The sequence below is a fragment of the Podarcis filfolensis genome, assembly GCF_964270895.1.
Source record: "Podarcis filfolensis genome assembly, chromosome: 4".
In the NCBI taxonomy this organism is placed as follows: Eukaryota; Metazoa; Chordata; class Lepidosauria; order Squamata; family Lacertidae; genus Podarcis; species Podarcis filfolensis.
Window position 1 is genome coordinate 62,520,393 of NC_139607.1, and position 26,919 is coordinate 62,547,311.

General features: G+C 39.4%; 1 protein-coding gene across 5 annotated transcripts in view; it reads left to right on the forward strand.

The window, feature by feature from the left end:
• Positions 1 to 26,919, forward strand: part of CADM2 (cell adhesion molecule 2) — a 365,475-nt gene that overhangs the window by 215,450 nt on the left and 123,106 nt on the right. For all 5 annotated transcript variants that reach the window (XM_083611653.1, XM_083611652.1, XM_083611654.1 and 2 more), the window contains one exon: positions 464 to 613. In XM_083611653.1, the coding sequence (XP_083467779.1) occupies positions 464 to 613 (150 nt within the window). The remainder of the gene's footprint in view (positions 1 to 463; positions 614 to 26,919) is intronic.

Consider the following 26,919-nt stretch of genomic DNA (forward strand, 5'->3'; position numbering starts at 1 on the left):
CCTCCTGCACTACTCTATAAGGATGACAGCTTAATGGGCATGAGTGGAGCTTACCACAATCACATGAATATTGTGATTCTTCATCATCCACAGATATGGTAAATACTTCAGATATTGAGGTTGTTTTCCCTGAATTGCTTATCTTTATGACAAGGATGGACAAGCATTATAGGACAATACTAATGTTTCTTAGGTTTATTTTTCCTGCAAATAAACTAATAAAACAACAGTTACCCAATGCACAAGCCTCTGGGAGACTAAAGCTATTACTATTCCCCTATAAGTTTTAATGTTTTGTTTTATTTATTAAATTTTATACTGCCCTTCATCCATGGATCTCAGGGCAGTTCACAACATAACATTACATCATAAAAACCACAAAACCGTTTTCAGAAACACCCCTACATATAATGTGTTGCAGTAATCTAACCTGCATTCTTTTTCTTATATATCCTCCCTGCAGGTAGCCAAGGGCAGTTTCCGCTCACACAGAATGTTACAGTTATCGAGGGTGAAACAGCAACGTTGACCTGTAGGGTTGATCAAAATGATAACACCTCCCTCCAGTGGTCAAATCCAGCTCAACAGACTCTGTACTTCGATGACAAGAAAGGTGAATATGCTTTGATTTCTAACTTACTTAAGTAATAAATAATTTATTGATTTAAAAAAGTATAAACTGCTTTAATAATGTCCTACAGTTTTTTATTTATTTGCCAAGAATTGCTCGCTTGAGCACCATGGTCAAATCCAGGAGTCTGTCCAACGGAGTGAAACTGAGGCAGGGCCAAAACCAGGCTTTATTTTACCCAGGTCAAAGACCCAGTTTGGAATCCCCCTCCAGAGCCTCAATGACACCTCTCTGGAGGCTTCAGTGGAGCAAAATACCTAGATAGCTCCCCTCAGTAGCTATGGCCCTGACTGAGGCATGCAGACAAATGAACGATAACTAAGTAATGTTAAAACTGATAGTGGTGGTTGCTCAAAAAATGTCCGGCTGAATGCAGTGAATCTGGCAAACACTGGGAGTGAAATCAGAAAAATGTAAAGATGTTGATGTTTGGACTATGTTAATGCCTCTTGGTTCTGATTGCTAACTGACTTGTTTTCGCTCCGCTGTTGGTTTTTTTGGGTATGGGCTGGTGAAACTGGGTCCCCAGTTTTCCGTGACAGTCTAGTTTTCCTGGCATGTACATCAGATACTTGAAATTATCACCACCCCTTGGTTCTGGAGGCTGTTCCTCAATCATTGAGCAGTAGCATGGAGGACCCAGGCTTACTCAAAACAGTGATGGTGTGTTTATGCCTCATGATAGCGGCATACAGCTGCCCTTATAGTGTGATGGCCAGCATTGGGGAGAACGAGAGAGAGAAGCAGTGAGAAGGAGCCATACTGGCTGACTGCTTCAATATAGTGACTGTCCTTCTAAAAGTATGGCACCCAGCACCCACCTGATTGTGCTGTTTATTTGGCTTCCCACTACCTACTCAGCCATAGCCCATGACCAGGTAGGACCATGGTCCAGATCTTGATCCTATTGCTGTTGGTTGTATGCTCATCCATAGTGCAAGAGAACATATTTTTGTGTTGCCTATGTACTTATTTCCTTGATCAAATAATATGTATGTGTTACTTGAGCTGTAGTCCACAATATGGAAATAATGATGCTGATCTACATTTTTTGATTGTTATAAGGATTACCATAAGATAAAGTATGGGAAGCTATTGAATACTTTTATTATATATTATTATACATTTAATTAGTTTATATTTGGTCTCACTTCTATTACCTATCTGCTCTATGTGTGTTTTTAGTTTTTTTATCATCTGTTCACTTGGGGTTAGACTTGAAGCTCATTATTCCCCATACAAAAATGGTTTCTAGATTCCTTAATTCCTTGACTGCATAAAGTTTGTGTGACTTGACCTGTGGTCTGTAGCCTGGACTACCTTTCTAGTATTATGTGCTTTAAATGTAGGTTGTTTCCTGCTTTCTGACTGTAGTCTGGCTTTATTGTATCTGTGGCATTCTGATACCATGTTTAGATGGCATTACTTGCGGGGTAGGGATTGTAAGCAAATGTTTCTGTGGGGTCTTCCTCTTGGTCAATACTTATTTAATTACTTTTCCATTTACCTTAAATTTGGCAACTCAGTTCTCCATTTGAGTACTAAAACAGCTACTTCACATGTTATAGACATATGCAAAATACTGGTGAATTCTACACAGAAGTTTTATATCTGAATAGTCCACTGTTAATGGTGAATGCTGTGAATAATAATTTTAAGTGTGGAGCATAAAAAAAATTAAACACAGGTCACATATATTGTTTGGCGCTCTTTTTGACTTGAATGCTAAAATGAAGCAACAGTTCTGAGCCTTCAGCTGGAAGGTAAAAGAAAGAAAGTGCCTAAGTGTGGCTATTTGCCAAGACTATGGAAGGACCCCACCACATTCTTTTACTGTGAAGTGACAGCCCCAAACAAATACACAGGGTTGGCAAATGGCTAGGAGACATGACATGCAGGTGTGGAATATGGCAGATCCCTCCAAGATGCTGAGAGGTCAGTTTTAAAGCATGGAGGTTAGTTTTATAGGGCTCTGCCTTAAATCTGGTCAATAAATCCCATATAGAAACACCTTATTCTTCAATGAAAATATCAGATAGAATTACAGTGCAAAAATGCAGTTAATATTAAAGCATTAATATACTTACAGATTTTTAGTCTGAGACTCAGTCATGCTTATACTTGGTGTGTGTGTCCGTGCTTTCAAATGGCAGTAAGATTCATTAGAAATCTAGAAAACATAAAATATAAAAAAAGAAAGGTAATTCCACAGCCACTCGCCCAGAGGCTTTTTCTCTGGAACAGGAACAGATTACTGTATTGGATGAAACAATAGAAAGATGATGAAAGGAATATTTTAGCAGCTCAATCCTATGTTGATCTATTCAGAAGTCCCACTGAGTTCAATAGGACTTACTCCCAGGTAAGCGTGCAATAGGATTACACTCAATGAATATCCTGAGGATTGCACAAAGGTAGCATAAGCTCCACTCAATATGCTATCAAGATACAATGTAAAGTTTGCAAGCAGGGAAGATACGTTTCTGTTGCCCTTATTGAGAGAAATAGAAAACTTCTCCACTCCCAATCATTGATGTTTTCCTTAGAATGACGTCAGCACTGGCACTGCTGATGGCCTGCGTTTAAGGCTAGATGCAGCCCTTTCTCCTGAAGTCACAAACCACCCTCATTCTGAATGTCCTCATTCCCCACACAGACAGTGTGGAGGCACAAATAGGATTCGCCCCCATTAGGCAGAGACCTAGAATACGAACACTGGCTTGTTTTGTTTGAAGGGCTGTTGGAGGGTATTTCTAGAGTAGATGGCCAGTTATTCAGCAAAAGTGTTGCTTTACTTAATTTATGGGCAGCAGCAGAAATGGTGACAATGAATAGAGGAAGATTAAATTCATGACCTTCAGTATCATGGCATGAAATTGAAATACCCTAATCAAATTGCTCAGTTAGCTACATGCCATGTGTTACAGTGCAAAATAAAGTAAAGCCAGCAAAAATCTAATATGAAAACTCAGCATTTTGTAGCATTTGAATGTTATTTTTAGATAGGAAAGATGGTGTTGTAGTTAACAAATGAATTTGGAAAAGGAAAGGGCCATGTTCAAATATATTTTCATCTCCTTCTGCCCAAACACCTCATTCTTTGCATTTGTTCTGTGTTAACAGATTTAATTTTGCAGCACTTTTTAATATGATTTATCTCATGGAAAATTTGACTTTTCATCCAATCATGTGATGTATGGCAAGAATCATGGGCACTTATATACCTTATTTAACTTGTATATCTTATTTGATATACTATATACTATTTTTAAATGTCCTTTTTAAAAAAAAAAGTTTTACAACTCTTTAGCTGTTGTCCTATATAGAGAGATTATTATGTCAATTCACAATTCTGGTCATTGATCATAATGGTACTCTTCAAAAATATATCAGCTTTTATATAATAGATCAGTGAGAAAAACATATTGCCAAAGTGCAATTCGAGAAGGAAAATTAATTTAAGTGCACACATAAAATTACATACAATGATGAATTAAAATATGCATTTGGATTGCAATACAGCAGCCACATTGGCCAATGAGAATAATACTGAAATCCATATTAAGACAATATCTTTATTACCAACCAAATGTCACTAAATAGTATACAAGCCTATTTTGTGCTGTTTGTTTGGTCTAATAAACATATTGTTCCAATATGGATTTTGGACTAAATTAACAGAATTCTAGTCCAGGTGGTTTCCATATTCATCCAATGATTTGTCAATTTTAAATTTATCAGCAAGGCCTAGAGATTAAGTTTCTTGTTATCACTGTATGCCTATGTTCCTCAGACTCCCTTCCTGTGCAAATTAGTTCAGACAAAGAGATCTGCCCTACAGGGTAGATGGAGAAAGAAATTGGGCTTTATTGTGCATATAATTTTTAAGGTGAATAATTGTGGCCTAAATATTTATCATTCCTCTGCTATGAAGTCAATAGACTAATTACCTTTCTATGAATCTTTTTTATCACTCTAAAAATAAGAAGAACTTACAGTATCAAAGCTGCTCAGGATAGCAGGGAAAAACCCTGTTTCTTTTAACAGCATGATGAAGAGTTTTCCTATGTACTTAACACAATGATGGTCTGAAAATGAAGGATAGGAGGTGAAAAGAGTAAAACACTGCTCTTTTGAGTTGAACCGTGGGGAATTTCTGGAAGATTTACAGCTGTATTGGCTCATTGCTTAATCAGAAGGCAGAGATATGTTCTCAGTGTGTGTTCGTTTCTCCTAATGAGAGAGACTATTAAACTAGCCCAAATGATATATCCCCCCCCCACCCAGTTTGGTATGAACGTCTTTCAAATGGATTCTATTTTATGTCTTCATTTTACTTCTCTGCATTTTCCTGTACTGATGACTTTTAGGTAATATATAGGAATGTGGCTCTGGTTAGCTGTGGATATTTCTTCATGCACATTTTGGTGCTTTGTTTACATATCCTCCAACATTGCTCAGATGAAGATAGGGCATTTCTCACTCCTCATAACTGACCCTCCTCAACCCCCCATTTTATAGCCCTCCCCCACCCCCACCAAGAATTTCATCATCATCATCTTATTTGTAAGCTGCCTTTCCATAGTTACAACAGTGCTCAAGGCCGCTTACAGAATGAGAAGATTTACATAAATACCAACATAACAAAAGTCATAAACAATAAATAAAACACATCAAAAAGTACACAACCAAATGGAAAACAATTTCCACATAAATCATAAAATCTAAAACTAAGAACACAGCATTAATATCAATCACAATTTAAAATGACATAGATAGAAAATAAAAGGAATTAAAAAAACAGACAAAAACAGAGCCCTCTCTGCCCAGCAGCAGAACTCCTTTATGGATCCTGTCAGGCCTCGCCCCAAGCCAGGTGGAGAGAGGCAGGACAGGGCCCTTCAGGCTGCTAGCCAGTCAGTCCTGGGCCGTGTCCACCACCACTACACCAATGGGACACAGCACACACACCCTCCACCGTCCAGTGAAAACCTCTTAATGCTGATTTTATTTTATTCTTTGGTAGATTTACAAAAAGAAAAGCACACATCAATAAATAAATTTTGGAAAAGGGCAAGATTAAACACAGACACACAAAGCATTTAAAAAACAAACAAACCTTGCGCTCCACTCCCCCTTTCTTTCTGCCCAGGGTAGCCTTGCCCTCTGCCTGCCCCTCAGAGTGAGGCTGGGCCTTGGTGGCAGCAGGCTCTCCTATTATTCACTAACTCTCCAGCAGTCACTATGAGGTGCCCAAGGGAGGAGACTGGCAGTAGCGGCCATGGAGAGGCAACAGGATTATACCTCACAGCCAGTCGGAACAAGCATCAGTATAATGGTTGAGGAGCCAACTTCACCTGTTGAACACCAGTCTGAAGAGGGAGAAGGAGGAGTGAGCCCACCTGCAGCTGATCATCCATCAGAGACAAAGAGCAGAATGCACTGATGAGAACCAGCTGGCTCCAAACCTCTTAAACAGAGCTCTCAGCAGTAGTCAGATGCTGGAAACAATGTCTGTAGTTCCTAGCTTTACCTTGCAGCTTTCTGCCCTCCATCTGGGCTCTTGCCTTTGTGATCATCTGGATTCCCTAACCACTAGACTGTTTGACTTCATATGTGGATTCTGTTCTCAAGCAAGTGTTCCTCAGAAATACCTAGCCCCTGCTTGCTTGCCAACATGACTCAGACAGGGCTATGGCAACTGACTCATCTTTTTTCTTGAGCTCTGCGGTGGCAGCACTAGCAGAGGAAATAGCGACGTTCTGGGATCAAATCAGAAGCCAGGATGTAATTCTGGGACTGTCCCTGGAAAACAGGGACAATTGGAAGGGTATGTCTTTATTGTTTATGACTACTTTTGTTATGTTTGCAGTTAGTGTACTTTTTTTTTTTAATGTTGTAAACTACCTTGAGCATGGTTTTAACTATGGAAAAGTGGCATACAAATAAAATGTTTGATCATTTGATTAATATACTCCTTACTTGCCAAATAGCTTCTAAGTAGTTTATAAGTAGAAAAGCTAGTTGCGTGTCGAGGTCCCCCAAGCAGCCCCTAAATAATTCACACATAATTTTTGTTTAAGGTTTTTGGCATGATTTTGGCCACAACTTTATTAAAATACATAAATGTGAGTGGTTGCTTAGGCATTGGTTATGATTATCTGTCGCCACGCCCAGGGACAGAACTGACTTCCGGATTCCAGAGAAAGCCAGTAAGGGAAAACAATATTGAGGAGAGCATGGAGCCGGGCACCAGACCCTCACCCCCGCCCCCCGCCCCCCCGCATGCTCCCGGGGGCTTGCGCAGCCCTAAGCCCCATTCAGGAGAATGGACGAAAGATTGGCAAGCCCCTGGATTCCTTTAACGGAATTCCTTTGCAGCAGCAGCATTAGAGGGGCAGGCACCACCAATCCTTACCCCTCCACCAATCAATTTTTTAACCAATGCCTAATTGTAACCTTACAAGTTGTGATGATTTGCTACACAGTAGGCAAAAACCAAATGGCACCAGTCAATCAGCCAAATGGACAAAATTCCTACCAGGCCCCTGTCCCAAAAGCAGACGACCCCATGACAGGCATAGCAAGGTCAACGCAATAGCCCTAGATTAGGGAGGGTGGGCGGGTGATCCGATGCATGCAGCAAAAGAGCCCAGTCAGTGCTGCATGACTTGATTTTATAACCTTTGGTCCGTCCCCCTAAATGGCAACACCAAAATTTGCCCAGTAACCCAGCTGCCCAATCACTGCAGATGGTCACCCATACTAAGCCGCCCAGCAACAGAGGTGTGGCCTATCAGACCCCACCGCAACACATGCTCTCTATGAAAGATAACACGCTTTATAAAATATGCCTGCACATAATTAAAATACACAATAAAACAATTTAGCTTCCATACCCAGGAAGCTTAGATGCAAGCCATTAACCAATAGTATCTGATTTGAATCAAACAGGAAGAATTGGTTAACTGAGACTTCTTGACTTACTTGCTTGCATGCATGAAGGGATGAGCAATGGAGTTTTATTCTGGCAGGTGAAAATCATGCATATCTCATTCTGCTAAGATGAGATTTGATCATGTGAAATTGGCCATTGTCTGGCCATCGATTGACTCTGGAATATTTAGCTCAAAATGGAAAGACAGGTGCTTTTGAAAATATAGGTGCTATACTTTATTATTTTCAAGCATAATAAAAACTTTTAAAGACAACAATGACAGCTTGTTCTTTTTAATCTTAAAGAACATACAAAGCAGTTTAGGATATATAAGAAATATATATCCTGTTATATAACACTTTTTTAACAAGGCTATCCAAAGTCCCTAATCCAGTAAGCTCTTGGAATGGTTTCCTTGAGTCTGGGGTGGTCGTCTCATTCGGTCATTGCACCACATGTATTTTTTTTTATATGAATATTTATTAGATTTTCCAATTTTATATAAACATAAAAAGAAAAAGAAAAAGAAAAATATTAAAAACAAGTCAATTTCAATAACAATTTTTCAATAACATGTTTCTTTGACTTCCTCATACCTCCCCTTCTTGTTTTCTAGTTCAACTTGTTAATCCAGCAAATCCTAATCTCTTAACATTCCTTTTAAAATAACACCTTATTTTCCACTCAACTTTTTTTAAATTTAATGACTTAAACAATTTTAATCCCTATTATCTTTATCATAACAGCTAGAGACCACAAAAGTTCAATCCAACATCCTTTCAGAGTTCATTAATTTTGTAGTATTTCTGTAAATAGTCCTTAAATTTCTTCCAATCTTCTTCTGCTGACTCTTCTCCCTGGTCGCGGATTCTGCCGGTCATTTCTGCCAGGCCCATACAGTCAATCAACTTCATCTGCCATTCTTCCAGAGTGGGTAGATCCATTGCACCACATGTAAGAGATGAAAGGTTGCCAAGCATTATAGGAGGATAAAGAGTCTGTTTTGCCCCTGGGCATTTGACTTGAAATGTCAGTTAATGTGATTTCTTAGGTATAACATAGGAAAGACTGGGAAGCAGTTGGAGCTCTGTTCCTAGCTTGAAATGCCCTGTTAGGCAACACAAGTATCCCAAATGTCAGTTATTAATTAATGGTTATCATAACATAACAATGACATGTTATATTTAATTGATGAGTAGGAATCTCTTCAAAGGTTTAAACATTAAGGCCCTCTTTCTGTGGAAGCACTTTAGTACTGCATGTCAATCCTTTTGTTTTCTGAGGTAATGACTTGAATCTTATTCAGAGAGTGTCACCCAGTGCATAATTATCTTTGCGTTACTATTCAAAAGCAGAATGTGGTTGATTTCGTTTAACTTGACAGCCATGTTTCTTTGGCTCAATAAATGTTATCAGGCATTCTTTGGCTGCTTCTATTGCATCAGCTTTAATTAGTTTTTGATTGCTGTTAATTTCACAGCCTTTCTGTTTAATAAATTGCATCAAAAATGCTTTAGTTTTTGTTGCATCAACTTTAATTAGTTTTGTGCATTGCTTACTTGATTTTATTTGGTCTCTTTGAAGGAACATGTCCCCCCCTTCCTTTCCCAGCATCTTATTCCTTATATATTTCCATGATGATATATATGGTGTCAGTGATGAATAGAGCTAATTGAGTCCTTCTCTAATGACAGCACACATGTAATTTATTTTTGTCTATTTATTGAATTTATATACTGCCCTATACCTGGCAGTCTCAGGCAAGTTCACAGAATAAAATCAAGATATAAGACCACAAAATACATAATTAAAATAAAAACAACAAGCTAATTGCCCCCTCAAAAAAAGCACATTTTAAAAAGCAATAGGATGTAAATCAGATCAACCAAATCCCTATATAATTGGGATATAGATGGCTCTATGAAATAAACGATGGCAACTTATGTTTTAGCTGCCATCTTCCTCAGCGTTCAGTAAATATTCCAATTTTTAAAGTGATCACACTCCCAATCTAGGCACTTGGACAACAATGTATCTGCAGCTTTTTAGTCCTGGGTAAAACTTTTTGCAGTTAGGACAGAGTCTTTTTTCTTCCTTTCTCTGCGACAAAGTATCTGAGGTTAGAGTGGCTGATTTCTTCCTTTAGTGTTGTTATCTAGTTACATTTATTTATTGCATATTTATAAACAACTTGGATTAAGGTATTGAGGAGATGTTCAACAAATCTGCAGATGGTACCAAACTGAGAGGGGTAACCAATGCCTCAGAAGGCAGAATTCTAGTTGACCTTAACTGATTGGAGAACTAGGCCCAAACTAAAAAAAAATATGAATTTCAGTAGGGACAAATGCCAGGTCCTATACTTAGGCAGGAAGAACCAGCTGCATCAATAAAAGATGGGGATGTTTGGCTTGCCTGTAGTACATATGAAAAAGATCTAGGGGTCTTAGTAGAAAACAAGCTTAACATAAGTTAACATGAATGGGATGCAGTAGCAAAAACAAAAATAAACAAACCAAAACACTAATGCTTTTCCAGGCTACGTAAATCATACAGAAATATAATGTCCAGATCAAGGGAAGTAATAGTACCACTCTATTCTGCCTTGGTCCGAACACAGCTAGAACATGTGCAGCGAAGTGCAACCAATATGATCAAGGGTCTTGAAACCAAGCCTTATGAGAAACGGTTGAAGGAACAGGGTATGTTTAGCCTGGTAAAGAGAAGACTGAGAAGAGGTATGACAGTTATCTTCAGATATCTAAAAGGTTGTTATATGGCGGATGGAGCAAGCTTGCTTCCTCCTCCTCCAGAGGCTAGGACCCAGACCAATGGATTAAGTTACAAGAGAGGAGATTCTGACTAACCTTTAGGAAGAACTTTCTGACTGCAAGAGTTGTTCAACAGTGGGACAGACTCCTATGGATGGTGGTGGATTCTCCTTCCTTGGGTGTTTTTAAGCAGAGGCTGGGTGGTCATCTGTCATGCATGATCTAGTTGAGATTCCTGCATTGCAGGGGGTTGAACTAGACGACCCTCTGGATCCTTTCGAAATTACAATTCTATGATTTATATCCCACCCTTCCTTCAAGGAGCTCAAGGTGGCATACAAGATTCTATGCTTCCCCATTTTTATCTTCACAATAAACCTGTGAGGTAAGTTAGGCTGAGAGTGAGTGACTGGCCCAAGGTGAACATCATTTGACAAGTGGGCACTTGAACCCTGGTCTCCCAGTCCTAGTCCAGCACTCAAACCACTATGCAACACTGTCAGTTCCCTAATTTTCCCTACTCTGTTATCCACAGAATCAGAAGGCATTTTTTGTAGAGAGAGAAAAAAGATATTGAAAAGCCTCAGCATTTTCCTTTAATCATCGCTACCATTATATATGAATGTCACTATGCAAATAATGATAAAGTAGTGACTGTCATCTATTGTTTGTTATGCTTGGGATGCCCAGGTGCTTCAGGCTCAAATTCAGCCAGAGTTATAGTAGTGAAAACTGACAGAATCATTGCTGGCACTAGCATTTTCATTACACAAATGAGGAACTGAAGATGGTTGGAATGCCTTGCATTATAATTCTTCTAGGCTACTGGCCATCTAGTATGTAAATAAATTTAATGTTATGATGTATTAAGGAACGCAATGCCGATTATAATGCTAGTAGATAAGTGGTATATAAGTGGGACATGGGTGGAGCTGTGGGTTAAACCACAGAGCATAGGGCTTGCTGATCAGAAGGTTGGCGGTTCGAATCCCCGCAATGGGGTGAGCTCCCGTTGCTTGGTCCCTGCTCCTGCCAACCTAGCAGTTCGAAAGCACGTCAAAGTGCAAGTAGATAAATAGGTACCACTCCGGTGGGAAGGTAAACGGTGTTTCTGTGTGCTGCTCTGGTTCGCCAGAAGTGGCTTAGTCATGCTGGGCACATGACCCAGAAGCTGTACGCCGGCTCCCTCGGCCAGTAAAGCGAGGTGAGCTCTGCAACCCCAGAGTCATCCGCGACTGGACCTAATGGTCAGTGGTCCCTTTCAGTGCTATATAAATGCTAGTAGTTAAGTGGTATATAATACAAATAATATAGTAAAATGAAAATGTTAGTCACTTGAAAGACACAAATAAATGACTCAAGTGGAACATAAACAATATTGTATCTAGTTCAAAATTCCATACTAAAAGTACTACTTATAGTGCAATGGTATACATGTCTACTCAGAAGTAAGTCCCATTGCATATTATGGTACTTACCCACAGGCATATGCATATAGCAGCCTCATCCAACCTGGTGCCCTCTAGATGTTTTAGACTACAAGTCCCATCAGCCCTGACCATTGGCTACATTGGCTGGGGATGGTAGGAGTTACAGTCAAAAACATTTGGAGGCACCAGATGGGGTTGGGCTGCCTGATTCAAGTTTGGGTGTTCAGCCTGTCTTGCATGGGCTGCACTTGCCTTGAAATATTATGTCCATAGTTGGGGACACACCTTGATCTGGAGCTTTTGCTAGATGTGAGATAGCATTGGTACTAAGCAGCTTCTAGGTTTGACTGTGTACATAGAAAAGCAAGAGAGATAATATCTACCCCAAGTCCGTCCACTGATTCCATAGCTGAATAGGCAATTGTCCCTCAGTTCACAAAGCCTAGGCAAGACCTGTACACAGCATCTATGTCATTCCTTTTACTGTGTCTTGTAAATGCCAAATTGTCCGTTTTATTGCATAATATAAACACATTCTCAGCTTTGATAGCACATCCAACTTCAAGGCCACCTCCATAGTAAGACACAAGGTGAGACTGATTTGCAATGCCCATGAAAGTTTCTCTGCCTCATTTAACAACTACAAGCTAAATACATTCTGGCTCCTCTTCAGGAAAAAGCCACAGCGCCTTTCATTTCATCTCTATGAGAAAGGGGCCTAGTGAATGTGTTCCTTTCCGTATATTAAACATAACCAATGGCCTGTTACTGAGGGTTCTAACCATATTCTTCATCTGCACCTCATATTTGTAACTAGAACATAAAAGAGTTATATTTTATTTTCAAAAAACTAGATGTGCATTCTTCAGGCTGCAGTCTCCTTCCTCACCTTAAACTTTTGGGGTTTTTTCCTTTTAAAATGACTAAAAAAAGTGTCATTTTTGTTCTAAACATTTGGAAGATTATCATTTCCCTTTTCACAGTTTACAACATCCTTAAATGCTTTGGCACTAACCTTTGATTACCTTAAAACATATGGTAATATATCTCTTGTTTATGCTTCAGGCTGTATTTTAAATGTGTGGCTTGCTGCAGTACAAGCAGTATGTTTAGTTTCATAATCTCTGTATACATTATTTGTTTTCTTTGTTCTTATTTAGGTATTCCTTTAATTCAGCTTTGACAGCCTTTAAGGATGTCAGACTTGCTAGTAATCTCTCTCCAGCCCAAGGCCAAATGCTGCAATGCACAGGTCTGCAGATGTGAAGTAAAATTAAGGGTACTCAGTATTTCAAAACAGGCTGTGACTATACTATTGAGTGGATTTTTAAAAATAATTTTAGCTAAATGTTGCAGTCTTAAGCATGCTAATTTGTCCACAAACTTTCTATACAACAGATAGCAGAAGGTTATTTATTGCATCACATGGCCAAACTCTGAGACCATCATAATACAAATTTTGTAAATGCTAAGTGAAATATTTGTGGATGTAGTACAAATACATCCACAAGAAATTACTGATTCAAAGATCATCCAAAAGCCTATAGCAGTTTTACAGCTGAAATTGAAATTGTAAGTACAAAGAACAAATTTTGAATCATTGTAAATAAACATTTTTAGAACAGGATAATAGAAATTGAGAGGATATTGGGGGTCATCTGCAATGCAAGATTCAACTGCTTTGCTTCTTACAGATGGCTATCCAGTCTCTGCTTAAATATGTTTAGTAAAGGAGAGCCTAAGTCAGTTTCACTGTTCCACAACTCTTGCCATCAAGATGTTTCTCCTAATATTTATCTGATACCTGCTTCCTTGAAAATTCTATCAGCTAGTTTTAGTCCTGCCCTCTGGAGCAACAGAGAACAAGTGCTCGATCTTCTGCACACCAGACTATAAGAATTTGCAGACAGCTGCCATGTCACCAGACTACACATGCCCAGCACTTTCAAGCTTTCCTCCAAACCCCTCACCATTCTAGTCTTCCTTTTTTGGACCTGCTCCAGTTTGTCAATGTGGCACTCAGAACTGGACACAGTACTCCAGATGTTGCCTAATCAGGATAGAATACAGCCAAGCTATATTGTCTTGCTATCTGGATCTGGGTAATCCTGAATTTGAAGAGCACCCCCTCTTTACCCTCATTCAAATTATTTATAAAAAATGTTGGCCCCATGGCAATCCACTTGAAACCTTCCTCCAGTCTAACACATTAATGAGAGCCATTAATGAGTATTTATTGGGTGTGGTGGTTCAATCACACCTGGATTGAATTAACCATATTGTACCACTATCCAAATCTGGTGCTGTCACCACTTGGGTTCTGCAGTGTGGCAGAGCTACCACCATATCCAGAGCCTGGCAGTGGGAAGTGGGGGACACATCCCTGCACCAACTTAAGGCTGGTGCAACAATCAAGCCCAGATCAGTCCCTATGCTAACCAGTGCCAGCTATTAGAATAGTTTGGGATACAGAAGATCCTCTAACCAACTGAGCTGGATGGATAGTTCCTGGACCAGCTCAGCTCCACCACTGTTCCCTGGTGGGCCTTACACCCACCTGTGTGTTTCCCAGACAGAAGGGAAGCTCTGTGCCAGTGATGCAGCTGTGGTGACAGCCAGTAATACACAAGGAGAGCTGACAGAAGCAATTCAAACACCACATAGCCCAGCATGTGGGGAGGAGTTGGCTTGAAGCCTTATGTCTACCTCACATTTTGCCACGAATCCAAGGAAAGACTTGTTGAATGCTTGCTGAAATCAAGACAGACTATGTCCACAGACCTCCCATGATCTATGAAATAAGTAACTATTAAAAGGGGGAAATAATGTGTTGGTAAAATTTGAGTGGTGGAAGGTAGCTGAAGATCTTGGTCTTCATCTTATTGGGCAGTGATGAGTCTTCTCTGCTGAGGCATGGTTGTAGACAAAGCTGCCTGCAATACCAATTACAGCAAGCAAGAATTCATCAACAAGTTTAGTTTTATCATCATCATTTATTAAATTTGCATTTTTTTCTTGCCAAGACTGAAGTTGTAGCAGATTTGCATGAGTTCATGCAGCTACATTGAAGAATGTTTCTTTTCTAGTAAAAGAATTTGGGTCTTTTGAATAACAGATAATATATTCTATGGAAAGAAAATGGAAAACATGGAGGCCTGAAGGCTTTTGTTCTCTATTCAGAAGCAATTTCAGAGTGACAGAAGATGGAAGACTTATGGCTTTGCATATATGGGGAAAAGTAGGCTTTCATGCCCAAGTGATAAAAGCTTTCAACTTCCTCAATTTGTTTATTTTCTAGACTGTTAACTTTTCTACTTCATGACCCATCATCTTCCAATTCCCTCCTTCCATATTTGACCACTGCTACCACTCCCCCCAATTTTCTCTTCTTCTTTGGAAGATGCTGGTTAGCCTAGAGTATCTGAGTTCCAGTTTGCTCCTGTCACTCCAAGTAAATTTCTCTCTGATTCCCCTCTTTCTCATCCATGTTGTTAAGGGCTTCTCTGTCCCCTGCATTTCTGATACTATTATTAATATTATTTAGCATTCTTTTAATCCTAACCCAATCATCACCCTGTAAAGTTGGTTTCTAACTAGGAAAGAATAACAACAGCATCAACTCTACAGAGATTAAAAGTATATTTAATCCTTACCTCCTCTTGAATGCCAATGTCTTTTTCCAGAGAAAAATAACCTTTGTGTTTTGAAGATTTAATTTTTTAAAAATGTGGGAAAAGAATATGGGTGAATTTAAATCTCTTTCTAGTTTGGGGAGTGTGCTGGGGTACCAGGATGGGCTTTGTATCCAAACCATTTTCTGGTCGTCCCTTGAAACTCTCCCTTTCTGCCCCCATGGCTGTTGAAGCTCTGGTGTTGGTTGGGCCATGCAAATTGATACCTAATGATCTCCAACATTGGAACTTTGTTGGAGAACAATCCTACGTATCCCGTTGCTCTGGGATGCCATCCCAGCTGCCATAGAATTGATCTCTAAAGTTTCTAAGCAGACTTATTAGGTGGTTTGTTGATTTAAGATTCTTTCTTTCTCCCCCCCCCCTCTCTCTCTCACACACACACAATGTCCATATATGAATCAAACTACATGTTTATATTCATTTTATGTGGTATATATTCTTGGAACCTCTGTATAGTGTTCCATGATGCCCTTCCTGTGTTGATTTTGATATTTTGATCTATATTTAGAATTTTTAGTTGATGGTTGCTGAACAATAAAGGGAGGCTGGTAGTGATCCTCATGTGGTTACTAATAAATGCTCACTGGCATTCAGATTGGCAAATAACTTTAGCACCTGTGAATGTAATCCACCTGTTCTTGATAAAATGTGCAATAATTGCTCGATTTCCAAAGGCAACCCTTCTTGTCAACATAGTTTAACTGAATAATAAATCTATGGTTAAAGATACAATCCTAAACAGAATTACCAGGAATTAAATAGTGTTGACCCCAGTGTGAGCTACTCCAAAGTAAACATACTTAGGATTGGGTGATAAGTCTCAACCCCGCCCTCATTCTCTCTGTGTTTCGTCTTATAACTTCAAAACTTTGAATTGAATGAATTTTTTTAGGTCTTTCTACAGCCTTCTAAAATGTTTTCTCTTTCCCATATTCATGGTAATCAAATCCTGCACAAATTAGAATAGAGTTCTCATGTTTGAATTAGGATTTTTAAAAGTGCTGTTTCAAAGAGAAACGGCTAGTGTTTTACATCTTGTGTATGACTACTAAATACAGTGGTAATGTTTTCATCTCTTTGTTTTGTGGATTAAGATACACCAATGGCGGATGAGCATTCTTAGTAAATGGGACAAAAATAAAAGATTTAAATGCAGGTTGGACACGTACTTCTCCAAAAGCATGTTAGTGAGGTCAGAACATACTTGGTAAACATGGAATGCTGGCTGTTGGAGGAAGAAGCAAAACTAGGAGAAGGAGGAATGGAATGACTGGTACACTCAAAAGCACATCACACTGTAACATTTTGTTGCAGTGGCCCATTTGTTCCCTCTATTTCTGACGCTCAGGAGTTGGTGCCATTCTTTATGTAGCAACAACAGCAGCACCTATTCATAAGTGGGAGATACCATCAGTCTTGTAAGGCTGCAAGGTTTGCAGAGCAGCAAAAAATGTTTAGGATGAACAGAGCTAAAAAGGGAGCAGGTACAGCCAAATGTGGCCTGAGCATGCTCAGTGACCATATTATGCCAGTTATCTGTTTTCTGTCTGAATGGGGCAAGCAGAAGGTGAGCATAATGGACTAACTTGAACAGTGAACAGGAGCATCCTACACTACAATGTTTTGCTGCAGGTTCCATTCACCATGACTAATAGCAGTTGGTAGACCAGTCCTCAGTGAATTTTTCCGCTTCCTCACCTTGTGGAAGAGAATTCCATAAACCTACTCTGTGTTGCAAGGGTGAATGTTTTCTTCTGTCAGCATGTTTCCCACAGAGCATCCTCTGTAAGAAAGATGTCTTATCTTAATCCTGTTAAACATTTGGGCAGCAGCTTTATGTGATGTCAAATGCACACCCACTCATGTGTTGTGATGTGGCAGGAGTTTAATTAAAATATCCATGTCTCTGGCGGTGCTGCCCATAAGAAATGTACAATCTGAACACTTACCTTTTGTGTGTGTCTATCAGGGAGGATATTGGGGCTTAGTGTTCTTGCTGTTGTTACAATGCTGGTCCTTTGAGCAGAACAGGAGAGCCTATAAGGTGTTTCCATTGCCTAAATACAGTGGTACCTCTGGTTATGAACTTAATTCGTTCTGGAAGTCCGTTCTTAAGTTGAAACCGTTCTTATCCTGAGGCGCGCTTTCACCAATGGTGCCTCCCACTGCACGCATGCCTCCCGCTCGCAAAGTTCACAGCTGGGAGCAACTACTTCCGGGTTAGTGGAGCTCGTACCCAAAGTGTGCGTAACCAGAAGTGTTCATAACCAGAGATACCACCGTAGTTACCATTTGTAACTGAGATTTTTGAGGCAGGGGTCTACATACAGTATCTCCTGTCAGGAGGCTATTTAGTTTCAGTTTCATAGCTTGTTTGTAACTCTTCCATGACTTCACAACTTTAAATGCTCCCAGTGGTATCCAATATAGAAATTTCTGCTATAATAAGCTTACTCTTGAGGTCTGTGTTGTTCTCTTCAGAAAGGAGATGTGGAAAGCATTTCCATCTTCCCAGGAGTTAGTCATTATTGCCGCCGTGTTTTATGGGCCTTCACATTTGATCATGGTAGGCTTTAGTCAGACATAACCTCATAAGCTGAGTTTAGATATAATGGCTTGCAGTTTGGTAGAAATATTTTCCCAGAAAGGCTAGAGCCCTAACATCTAGAATTTGAGAAAAGAAGCACTGGCGGTTATCTTAGAGGAGCACCATAACATATGGGGCAGAGGGAAAGAGACCAGGAGAAGAGAAATTCTCTCCCAGAAATGGGGAACCTGTGGCCCTCTGTATGTTCATAAGAACATCCATATTGGATCAGATCAAAGGTACATCTATCCTAGCATCCTGTTTTCACAGAGGACAAATGAATGCTTATGGGAAGCCCACATGCAGCAACCAATGGGAGAGTCTCTAATACTACACATTAAAACTGCACATCGTAATTCTTCTCTATTTATGGGGCCATTTTACAAACACTTTATTTTTCTGTGTGAATGAACGCATGGGAACAATCACATCACCACCATTATGCAGGCCTTTTTCTCACTGATCCTAAAACGGAATGGTCATCGCAGAGGAAAAAGAAAATCATAATGCAGTATTTCTAACTCTTCAATACAATATGTATTTACATAATACCATCTTTTAAAAAACAGTGCAAAGCTATGATATGTCTCTTTAAAGATCAATTCACTAAGACTTGTCTGTTCAGCAATGAGATGTATTTGTGTGGGGTACTTTAGACTGCCAAATTTGAGTGTGGGAAACTGACATTCAAACCTCTGTTCAGCTTCAAAATACCTGATTGGTGGTTACTGGGGAATTAATTTCCCAGTCTACGATATACAATTGTGAGGCTAAATGCTTCTCAGAATTCCTGCAGTGAAGAGTTGGATGCAAATGTAACAGTTTAATAATAAAATCGCACAATTGCTCTATGGAACTCACCTCTACAGGATATGGAAGCATAAATATTTTTGAAACTTTATTGCCCTTATCTGTTGAAGCTGTCTGAATGTCTCAAAGTCAAACTAGAATACAGAGATGTAATACTGAATCTGCCTTTCTAATTTATTTTGCATATAGCAGCTCTTTTAGCATCTGCAGTTAGTTCCATTTCCCTCTTTTTCCTGGTGAAAATTGCCCTCCTAAAAATTCTGTTTATCCCTATTACCTAAAACATAACATGTTCAAATATGATTTTCCTAACAGTTCAAATAGTAGGAAATCCAAGTAAGGGAAACATAATCACACAGGTACCTTCTACTGAGCACCTGGTAGTATTTGGATAATTTTTAAAAAAGTTGGAGATGCTTTCATGCATAACTGTAATCATGTTTAATTTGGTCCAAATTCTCACTTTCCACTAAACAAAATGTTATTTCATTTTTTAGTATTTCTTGGTATATGAACCTAGAAATGAAAACTGAACACTAATGAAATCTTAATTTCTAGCTGTCCAATTCATTGAAGGGGTAGTTTAACATCAAATAAACAATACTAAAATAGCAGCAATATATATCAAAACATATAATACCAAGTCATATTAAAATTACTCTTCCAAGTTAACCTTCGATATTAAATATGCAAAGCAAATAGAAGGTCTTTCTATACTTCTGGAAAATGCTCTGGTTCAGAGTTTGGCAAGTCTCCAGTGGAAGTGAATTCCACAGCTGCGTCGTTGTAACAGAAAACAAGACTGATTTACATTTTTGTTTTAAAAATCTTTGGGGTTTTAAAAAAATATTTGTAGCCAAAATAAATTTCAGTGTTTGGGAAAGCCCCTCTTCCCTTAATTTGAACTGATCTTTTAAAAATTATAAATAGACAAAAATATGTACTTATTACCAAGGCATGAAGAAAAAACACACCACTTCAGGCTTTAATTACTACTCAAGAGCTCATTAAAAGCTTAGCCAAAAGGAGAGTATCCCTCTCTCTCTTTTTTGTTGTTGTAAAAGAGCAATTTGAAAATACGGCTTTTGACACCACCTATGACTTTTATTACCATTCCAAATTATATGCAGTCCAAGTTAAAAGCAGTTTAAAATGCCACACGTTGTAAGAAATTACAGCTACTGCCAAGTTCATATTTAATTTTTCTTTAGCAACTGGTATTTTTATAGCATGTTCCTTTAAATTAGCATTGAGTTTTCACAAACGAATTAAACATTGGATGTATCTGAAAGAGCATTCAAAGAAGCCCTAAAATTCTTTGCTAAATTTTAATTGACGGTCTTATTCCAACCATCAAATGTTGTCACAATAATGCTAAATGAGAACAGTTTATCAGAAAACAACAGCTATATGTGCTTTGAGGCTGTCTTTTTCTTTTCAGAGAATCATAGAATTGTAGAGCTGGAAGGGTCCCCAAAGGCCATCTTGTCCAACCCCCTGCAATGCAGGAATCTCAACTAAAGTATCCATGACAGATGGCCATCCAACCTCTTGCTTAAACACCTCCAAGGAAGGAGAGTCCATCACCTCCTTTTTAGTGATCTGGTTGCCCACGCTGGTGCCTTTCTGGCTGAAGCATGGGATAATAAATAAATAAATAATGAATGAATGAATGAATGAATGAATGAAAGAAACCGATATGATTACTAGCCAGATAGCATTAATACAGATTTACATATATTGCATATCTAAACAATGTATGAGCAACTACAGTGTACATATATTCTTGCAATAACTGAGTTCAGAAATGATTCTGAACTACGTTTCTAGCTCTAATCTGCAACACCTCGCCCAACAACAAGGAACACTACTGCCAAAGGTCTCCATGTCTGATGAAGAACTGGAACTTGCAGCTTTGGTTTTGCTGAAGGCTTTTGTTTTCAGATTAGCATGGTAAACAAGGCAAGTCACAGGTTGCAAGAATCAGCTGTGATAAGAGAGATCAAAGGCACCAACAAGCAACAGGTGCCCTGCACCTTCCTTTCAAAGGGTGGGGTGGCCACACCATTAAGTGTGGCTGGCGGCTAGAGTTCTAAGACAGGGCAGGCAAGCAGGCACTCCTTCTAGTGAGCTGGCAGTGGCTAGGTTAGGTTTGTGCATGCTGACATCTCCATGTCCTAGGAGATGGATGTTGGGTGAGTGCTGGCTTGGCATCATATTTTCTGTTGGCTGCCACCCCTGAAGGGCAAGCTGGAACCCTCACCAGGATCCAACATCTCCTGGTCCCCTAGATCTAATTTCCCAAGCTCCCTCTACTTCTCATTGGAGCCTAATCACCACCTTCCATGAAACCTCCACAGGACACAGGACATCACAGACAAGACTTAACATTTGAAAAACATATCTCCTCTCTTGCAGGTTCATAGGGTCCAATTTGAATCCTCCTAGGTGAGGGGCAATCCTGCCCTCTCCAGACTGGCTGTCAGAGCAAGACAGACCCCTCAACCCCATTGCAGACTCCCCATAGAGTTCCTTGATGCTGTTTCAAGGTGCCTACTTGGTGTTGTTGCTACTTATTGTCTCTGTCCGTGGTGCTCTGGAGCATGACAGACATGAGAAACAGATGCAGGATAAAAACAGCCTACCCTGGTGCCTTATGCTAAGGATTTATGGCCCTGTTGTTACTGTTATGTTCCATGACCTGGCCTCTGGTGAGAAGTGGCCCCTGCCCTCCAGGAACCACAGGAATAGAAATTCATGGTAAGAATTTCCATTCCCCCCCCCCCCGAGTTTTCTGGAGGGCAGTCCTGGTATGGGATGTAAAACAGTTGTTGTAGTATGTATGAGTAGAAGAGGAGTAGGGTCATGGACTGACTACCTGCTGAAGTACTTTTCTCCCAAAGACTGTGTTGAGTGAGGCCCATGAATCTATCTTATAGTGTTTGGCAAATGTGTACATGGAGGCCCATGTGGAGGCCCTGCAAATGTCCAGAATGGGGAAGCTTCTTTTAAATGTGGAAGATGTGGCTGCTCCCCTAAGAAAGTGAGCTGTCAGTCCCCCTGTGGGAATTCTGCTTAATCTGAGTCATGGATCAGTCCCAAGTGTATGCCTATAGTCGCCCCATAATCAGTGTTATCATTTTTGATGCCATTATTTGGCATTTCTGAGGAGGTCAAAAGTACAGAATAAGTCCTTCTGCTATTATTGCAAGATCTGCCTATTATTTCATGTAAACTCATTTACTTTTAGTAGGAGAAAAATCAGTTATCTGTGAGATATACTCTCAATGCCAACCCATTAGTATTTTATGGTGGTCTGGTTTTCTGTGAGATTAGTGCAAACATTATCTGTATTACTAATGAAAATCATTTCTATTTTCTATTACCGCTAATCGAGTCAATAACCAGTTTTTATTTCATGTAGAAGAAAACAATTTGTTCCAAGAACTACAACTCCCAAAATGACTTGCAGAGATAATGAACTCTTTATAACAGAGGGGTGACCACTTAGCTATCAAGTAAATACTGTATTTGATGTATGATGAAGACAAAGATCAAATATTTAGGCAATCAGTGGCCCTGTAAATCCTTGCTGTGAGGCCTATTGGCTCTCATCCACTCATTCTACTTCAGCTGGACTAATGGAGTGGCTGTAATCAAAGCTATTAATGGCACAGTACAATATCTGCAGGGTTACAGATTGCTTTAAAATGTACGATACTCCATATTCATTACAAGAGCAAAATACAAAAGTGCTCATTCTTTTCCTAGCTATCAGCGTGCCTTTAAATTCAAGCCACTATTCTGTGGACAGAACAGGATTTGAAATTCCCCAGCAGTTATTTTTAAGCATTGCTTTGTTATGGAAATGCATTAAACGAAAGTCATTGTCCCACGTTTGATTTTGACATAAATAATTCTAAGAATGGACAAAGGTCGGTTCCAGCTGGGTGATAGTATGCAGCTACAGGAAGATAAAAATCCTGTAAAAGTACATAAGTTCAAGGTCTTCTATGCATGCCCAGCTCACTGTACCCCACCACCAGATCCTGGCTGTTATATAGTATATCCTTCTCTCTCCCCCCCCCCCCGCCCCACTTTAAAATAGTATCTGATGCATATAGGAAAGGTATAGATAGTTGTTGTATTGTGAAGTGCATGAGTGGTTCAGGTTTCACTGCTGGTTGCCGGAATGTAAAAATGTTTCGGGGGGGGGGGTGGGAGAAGGGAAATGGGTTTAGGTCCTTTTGGTCATGCAGTTCACATCAATATGGGGTTTTGTTCAGCTCTTATATGAAACCAGTTCCCCAAAAGTTAAATTTAATGTGCAAATATAAACTAGATATTGGGTGTTTTACTCCATAATTCCCCAGTTCAGAGTTAATCAGTGGTGTTTCTGTATATTACAATTTCCCTTTATGGGTGTATAGGAATATAGGAACACATCTATGTTAATGTACTGGATAACAATTGCTCATATTTGTCTCATAAGCCTATATTGTACATCTGGGAAACAAAGAGTAAAAGTGATTAAACTTTTCTATGGTGGTTCTGAAACTATAGAACTGTTTTGCTAAAGATCACTGTGACTTCATTAGGCACTAAGCAAAGTCCATACTATATCATTCATGCTTTATTTGAATGTTATTTTGTTAGGACTTTAAAACAATGGAAAAGCTGAGTATAGATTCCTTTTGTGGAAGAAGATTTTCTGGCCTTCAGTTCTCTATTTAAACCATACTTAAATTAAACTATGGTTTAAATGTGAACATGCAGTGTTGGTACATTCTGCTGAAATGACAAGAACTTTGCTTCTCCCCTGACAAAAAACCCAGCCATGTTTTTGCTTAACATTACATCCGAATTATGCTCAAATTGTTGTTTGAGGACTAGTCACTTGGTCTAAGATAGCTTCCTGCGTATTGGTGGCAAAAAGGGCATAGTGCTCTGTGCCTTCCTAAAGGAATGGTTTGTTAACTTAAGGGAAATTTCAGAATTGGCTAAATTTATATATATCAGAGAGGGAATAAACAAACGGGAAGATTCTCTAGAAAGACATTTGCAGCTGTTGCGCTTATAAAGAATAGATACAACATGGAAACTTTCAGTGATCTAAAAATAGAAACTTTCAATGATGCCCCCAGCCTTAGTCTGTTAGACTGGCCAAAGGTGAAAGTGAGGCCAGCATCTTACCTTTGGAGGCAGCTGTGGTGGCAGTTGCAGAGATAGGAAAGGGCATCAGAGGAGGGAGGGAAGGAAAGAGGGACAGAGGCCAGGGTTGCCTGCCACACCCCTGACCATCATTCAAAGCACCCCAGGGTGCCACGGTACACTGGTTGAAAGCTACTGATCTAAATTAATTTTGATTAGAGATAGAAAAGGATGGATAGAGAGAGATCCCATTCCTACAGTGTGAGGCTATGTTTAAAATAATCTTAAAATATATTCTACATTGGTATACACCCATATTTAGAAAGCTCTAGTTTAACTAAATAAAAGGCACTGGATATATATATGTACGATACTCCATGTACGATACTCTAGAAAAGAGCCTTTAGCTTAGCGAAAGCTGAGTACAGCAAATAAAAAGTAAATGTATTCAGGTCACATCTTTCATTCACATATTTTACTTGTATAGTGCCCTCAGAAAGGCCAGATGGCTGAAATGTTGGCAGGCTCTTGCACCTGAAATTATAATAAAATACTGTGAAATATGTGAGTTGAATGTTATTTTTTTTTAACCTGCTGTTGTGTTCACTGGCTAGACAGCTTTTGTATATTACTTAAGCAATAAGACATGGTAGGGTGTACGTTACTGAAGCTTAGTTCAACTTGTTTACTGTGTCACGTTGCCAAGGAACAAATAATTTCAGCCACTGAAATGATGCACTAACAGCAATGCAGTGCTTCACTATTAAATATCTTAATGCTATTAAAACATAGTCAGAAAACGGAATTGCTAATTTGTCAAGTTGATGATGCTGTGCCTGTACATTACAAGAAAATTATTATATAAACGTGACATATCAGAATTCATGAGGAGGCAAATAAAAGGCAACTAACACAGAAAACTGGTGCAAAATTTAAAATAATGATAGCTGCTACTAGCAACTCTATATTTCCTGTATTATTTGTAGTCTTACTTCTACATAATTGCAGTACAAACCCCTGCATCTATAGAGACTTATAGGACACTTAAAGCTATGCAACTGCTGTTTTTCTTTTCTTTTTTAAATTAAAAATGCAACTATTCATGTTTGTCAATTCTCTATGGGTTTATCCCCAACTGCTTAGGTAGTATCTGTGACCCAGAACTCACATGGGATGGATAACTGCTCTGATTCTTCTCTTCAGATGCAACAAAAGAGGGTCTCTGGTGACCCTGAGTACAAGAAGCAGAAAAGCACCCTAAAAGCAGAAGAGCATAAATATATTTACATTTACATTCTTAAACTATAAATGGATTGATTCATTGCTGTGTTTTCATCATACAAAAATACATTTAAAATCTAATGACAACTACTTAAAATACAATCTAACAGTATACAGGTTCAGCTCTGTGTAACAATTCACACCGTTTGTATGATCAACATATTAATTTAGTGTTGTAGAACCCTTTTCAGCCCACTGCTGCATGCAAGGGGCGGGGGAGTGTGCAGGGAAAAATTGACCACCCCACTCTTGTGTTCATGTGTACACACACAAACACACACACACCCTATACACACAATTCAAGGAGGTAGGATTTGAACCCGTGGCCCCAGCTTACATTTTCCCCACATCCTATTTTTCTTTTCTCATCTACAGCATAAACCTACTTTGTTTATGCTTCTCTGTTGTTGAGGGCATGCCTTTTTTGTGATTTACCCCTTACTAGTATCATCTGCCTAAGATGGTGGTAGTGATGTGAATAACTTTGTCCTCACCTCATAACTTCCTTTATACTAGAGTCAAGCTAACATTGTATTCCGTATTTGTTTTATTACCTGGGTTACACCATAACCAGCAATTTGTCCGTCAGTGCTGAACTGGACAAACGTATGGGCAAGACAGCTTTGGCAATGGCTCGTGGATCCAAAAGGGTATGGGAGAATGTGATACTAACAAACCAGTACTAAGATTAAGGTCTGCCAGGCTTGTGTGTTGAGCATGCTGCTTCATGGAAGTGAGTCATGGGCAAATTACAGCCAGGGGCAATGCCTTCCACATGCAGTGTGTCAGGAATATTTTGGGCATCACGTGGCAGGACAGAGTCTCATACAAAGATGTGCTCTCCCACAGCAGTGGCCAAGAATGACCATTGGGATGAGCACAGAAAGAAGAAACAGCATGGTGTATCTGTGGCAGCACAACTGGACACCTTCATTTGCCCCAGCAGCAACAGAACACATCTCTCCCATATCAGTCTATACAGCTGCAGCAGACTCTGCAACTGTTTGACTTCACCCCCTCAAAGCACACTCTTCTATTGTCTCCCAAGACAACTACTACAATGTGAAAAAATAAAAACACACCTACATTTTGCTTGTGCTTTAGAGGATCCATTCAAAACTTCATATAGTGCTGAACACTAGAAGACAGTGCACAAAAAAATAAATCAAAATCCAAACTCCAAAAAATCCAAACTCCAAAAAAATCCAAAACTCCAAAAATCCAAAACTCTGAGCAAAGGAACTGTGCAATTCCAGTGCGCCACTGCCCAAGCCTGGGCTGCAGCAGAAGCACAGGGCCAAACTAGTTGCGATGTGGGTGAACATGATCAGGATTAAGAGCAGGGGGAGGTCAGGGATGTGGCAGTTCATCAAATGCTATTGTTCATCCTCTTAACAGAAAAATAATAGAAAATCATTGCATTAGCTTTCATATGACAGAAGTAACAACAAACATAGCTGAATGTGGTGTACTAGTCAGTACAATTCAGTGTTCAGAATGAACACCACTTACGGTACATTTGGTTACTTCTGCATCTTCCCGAAGCCGTGTGTCCCTAAGCGCTTCATATTTTTTAGTTGTATTTCTGCTTCTTTCACAGATTCAGCACTTACTGTGACCTTTGCA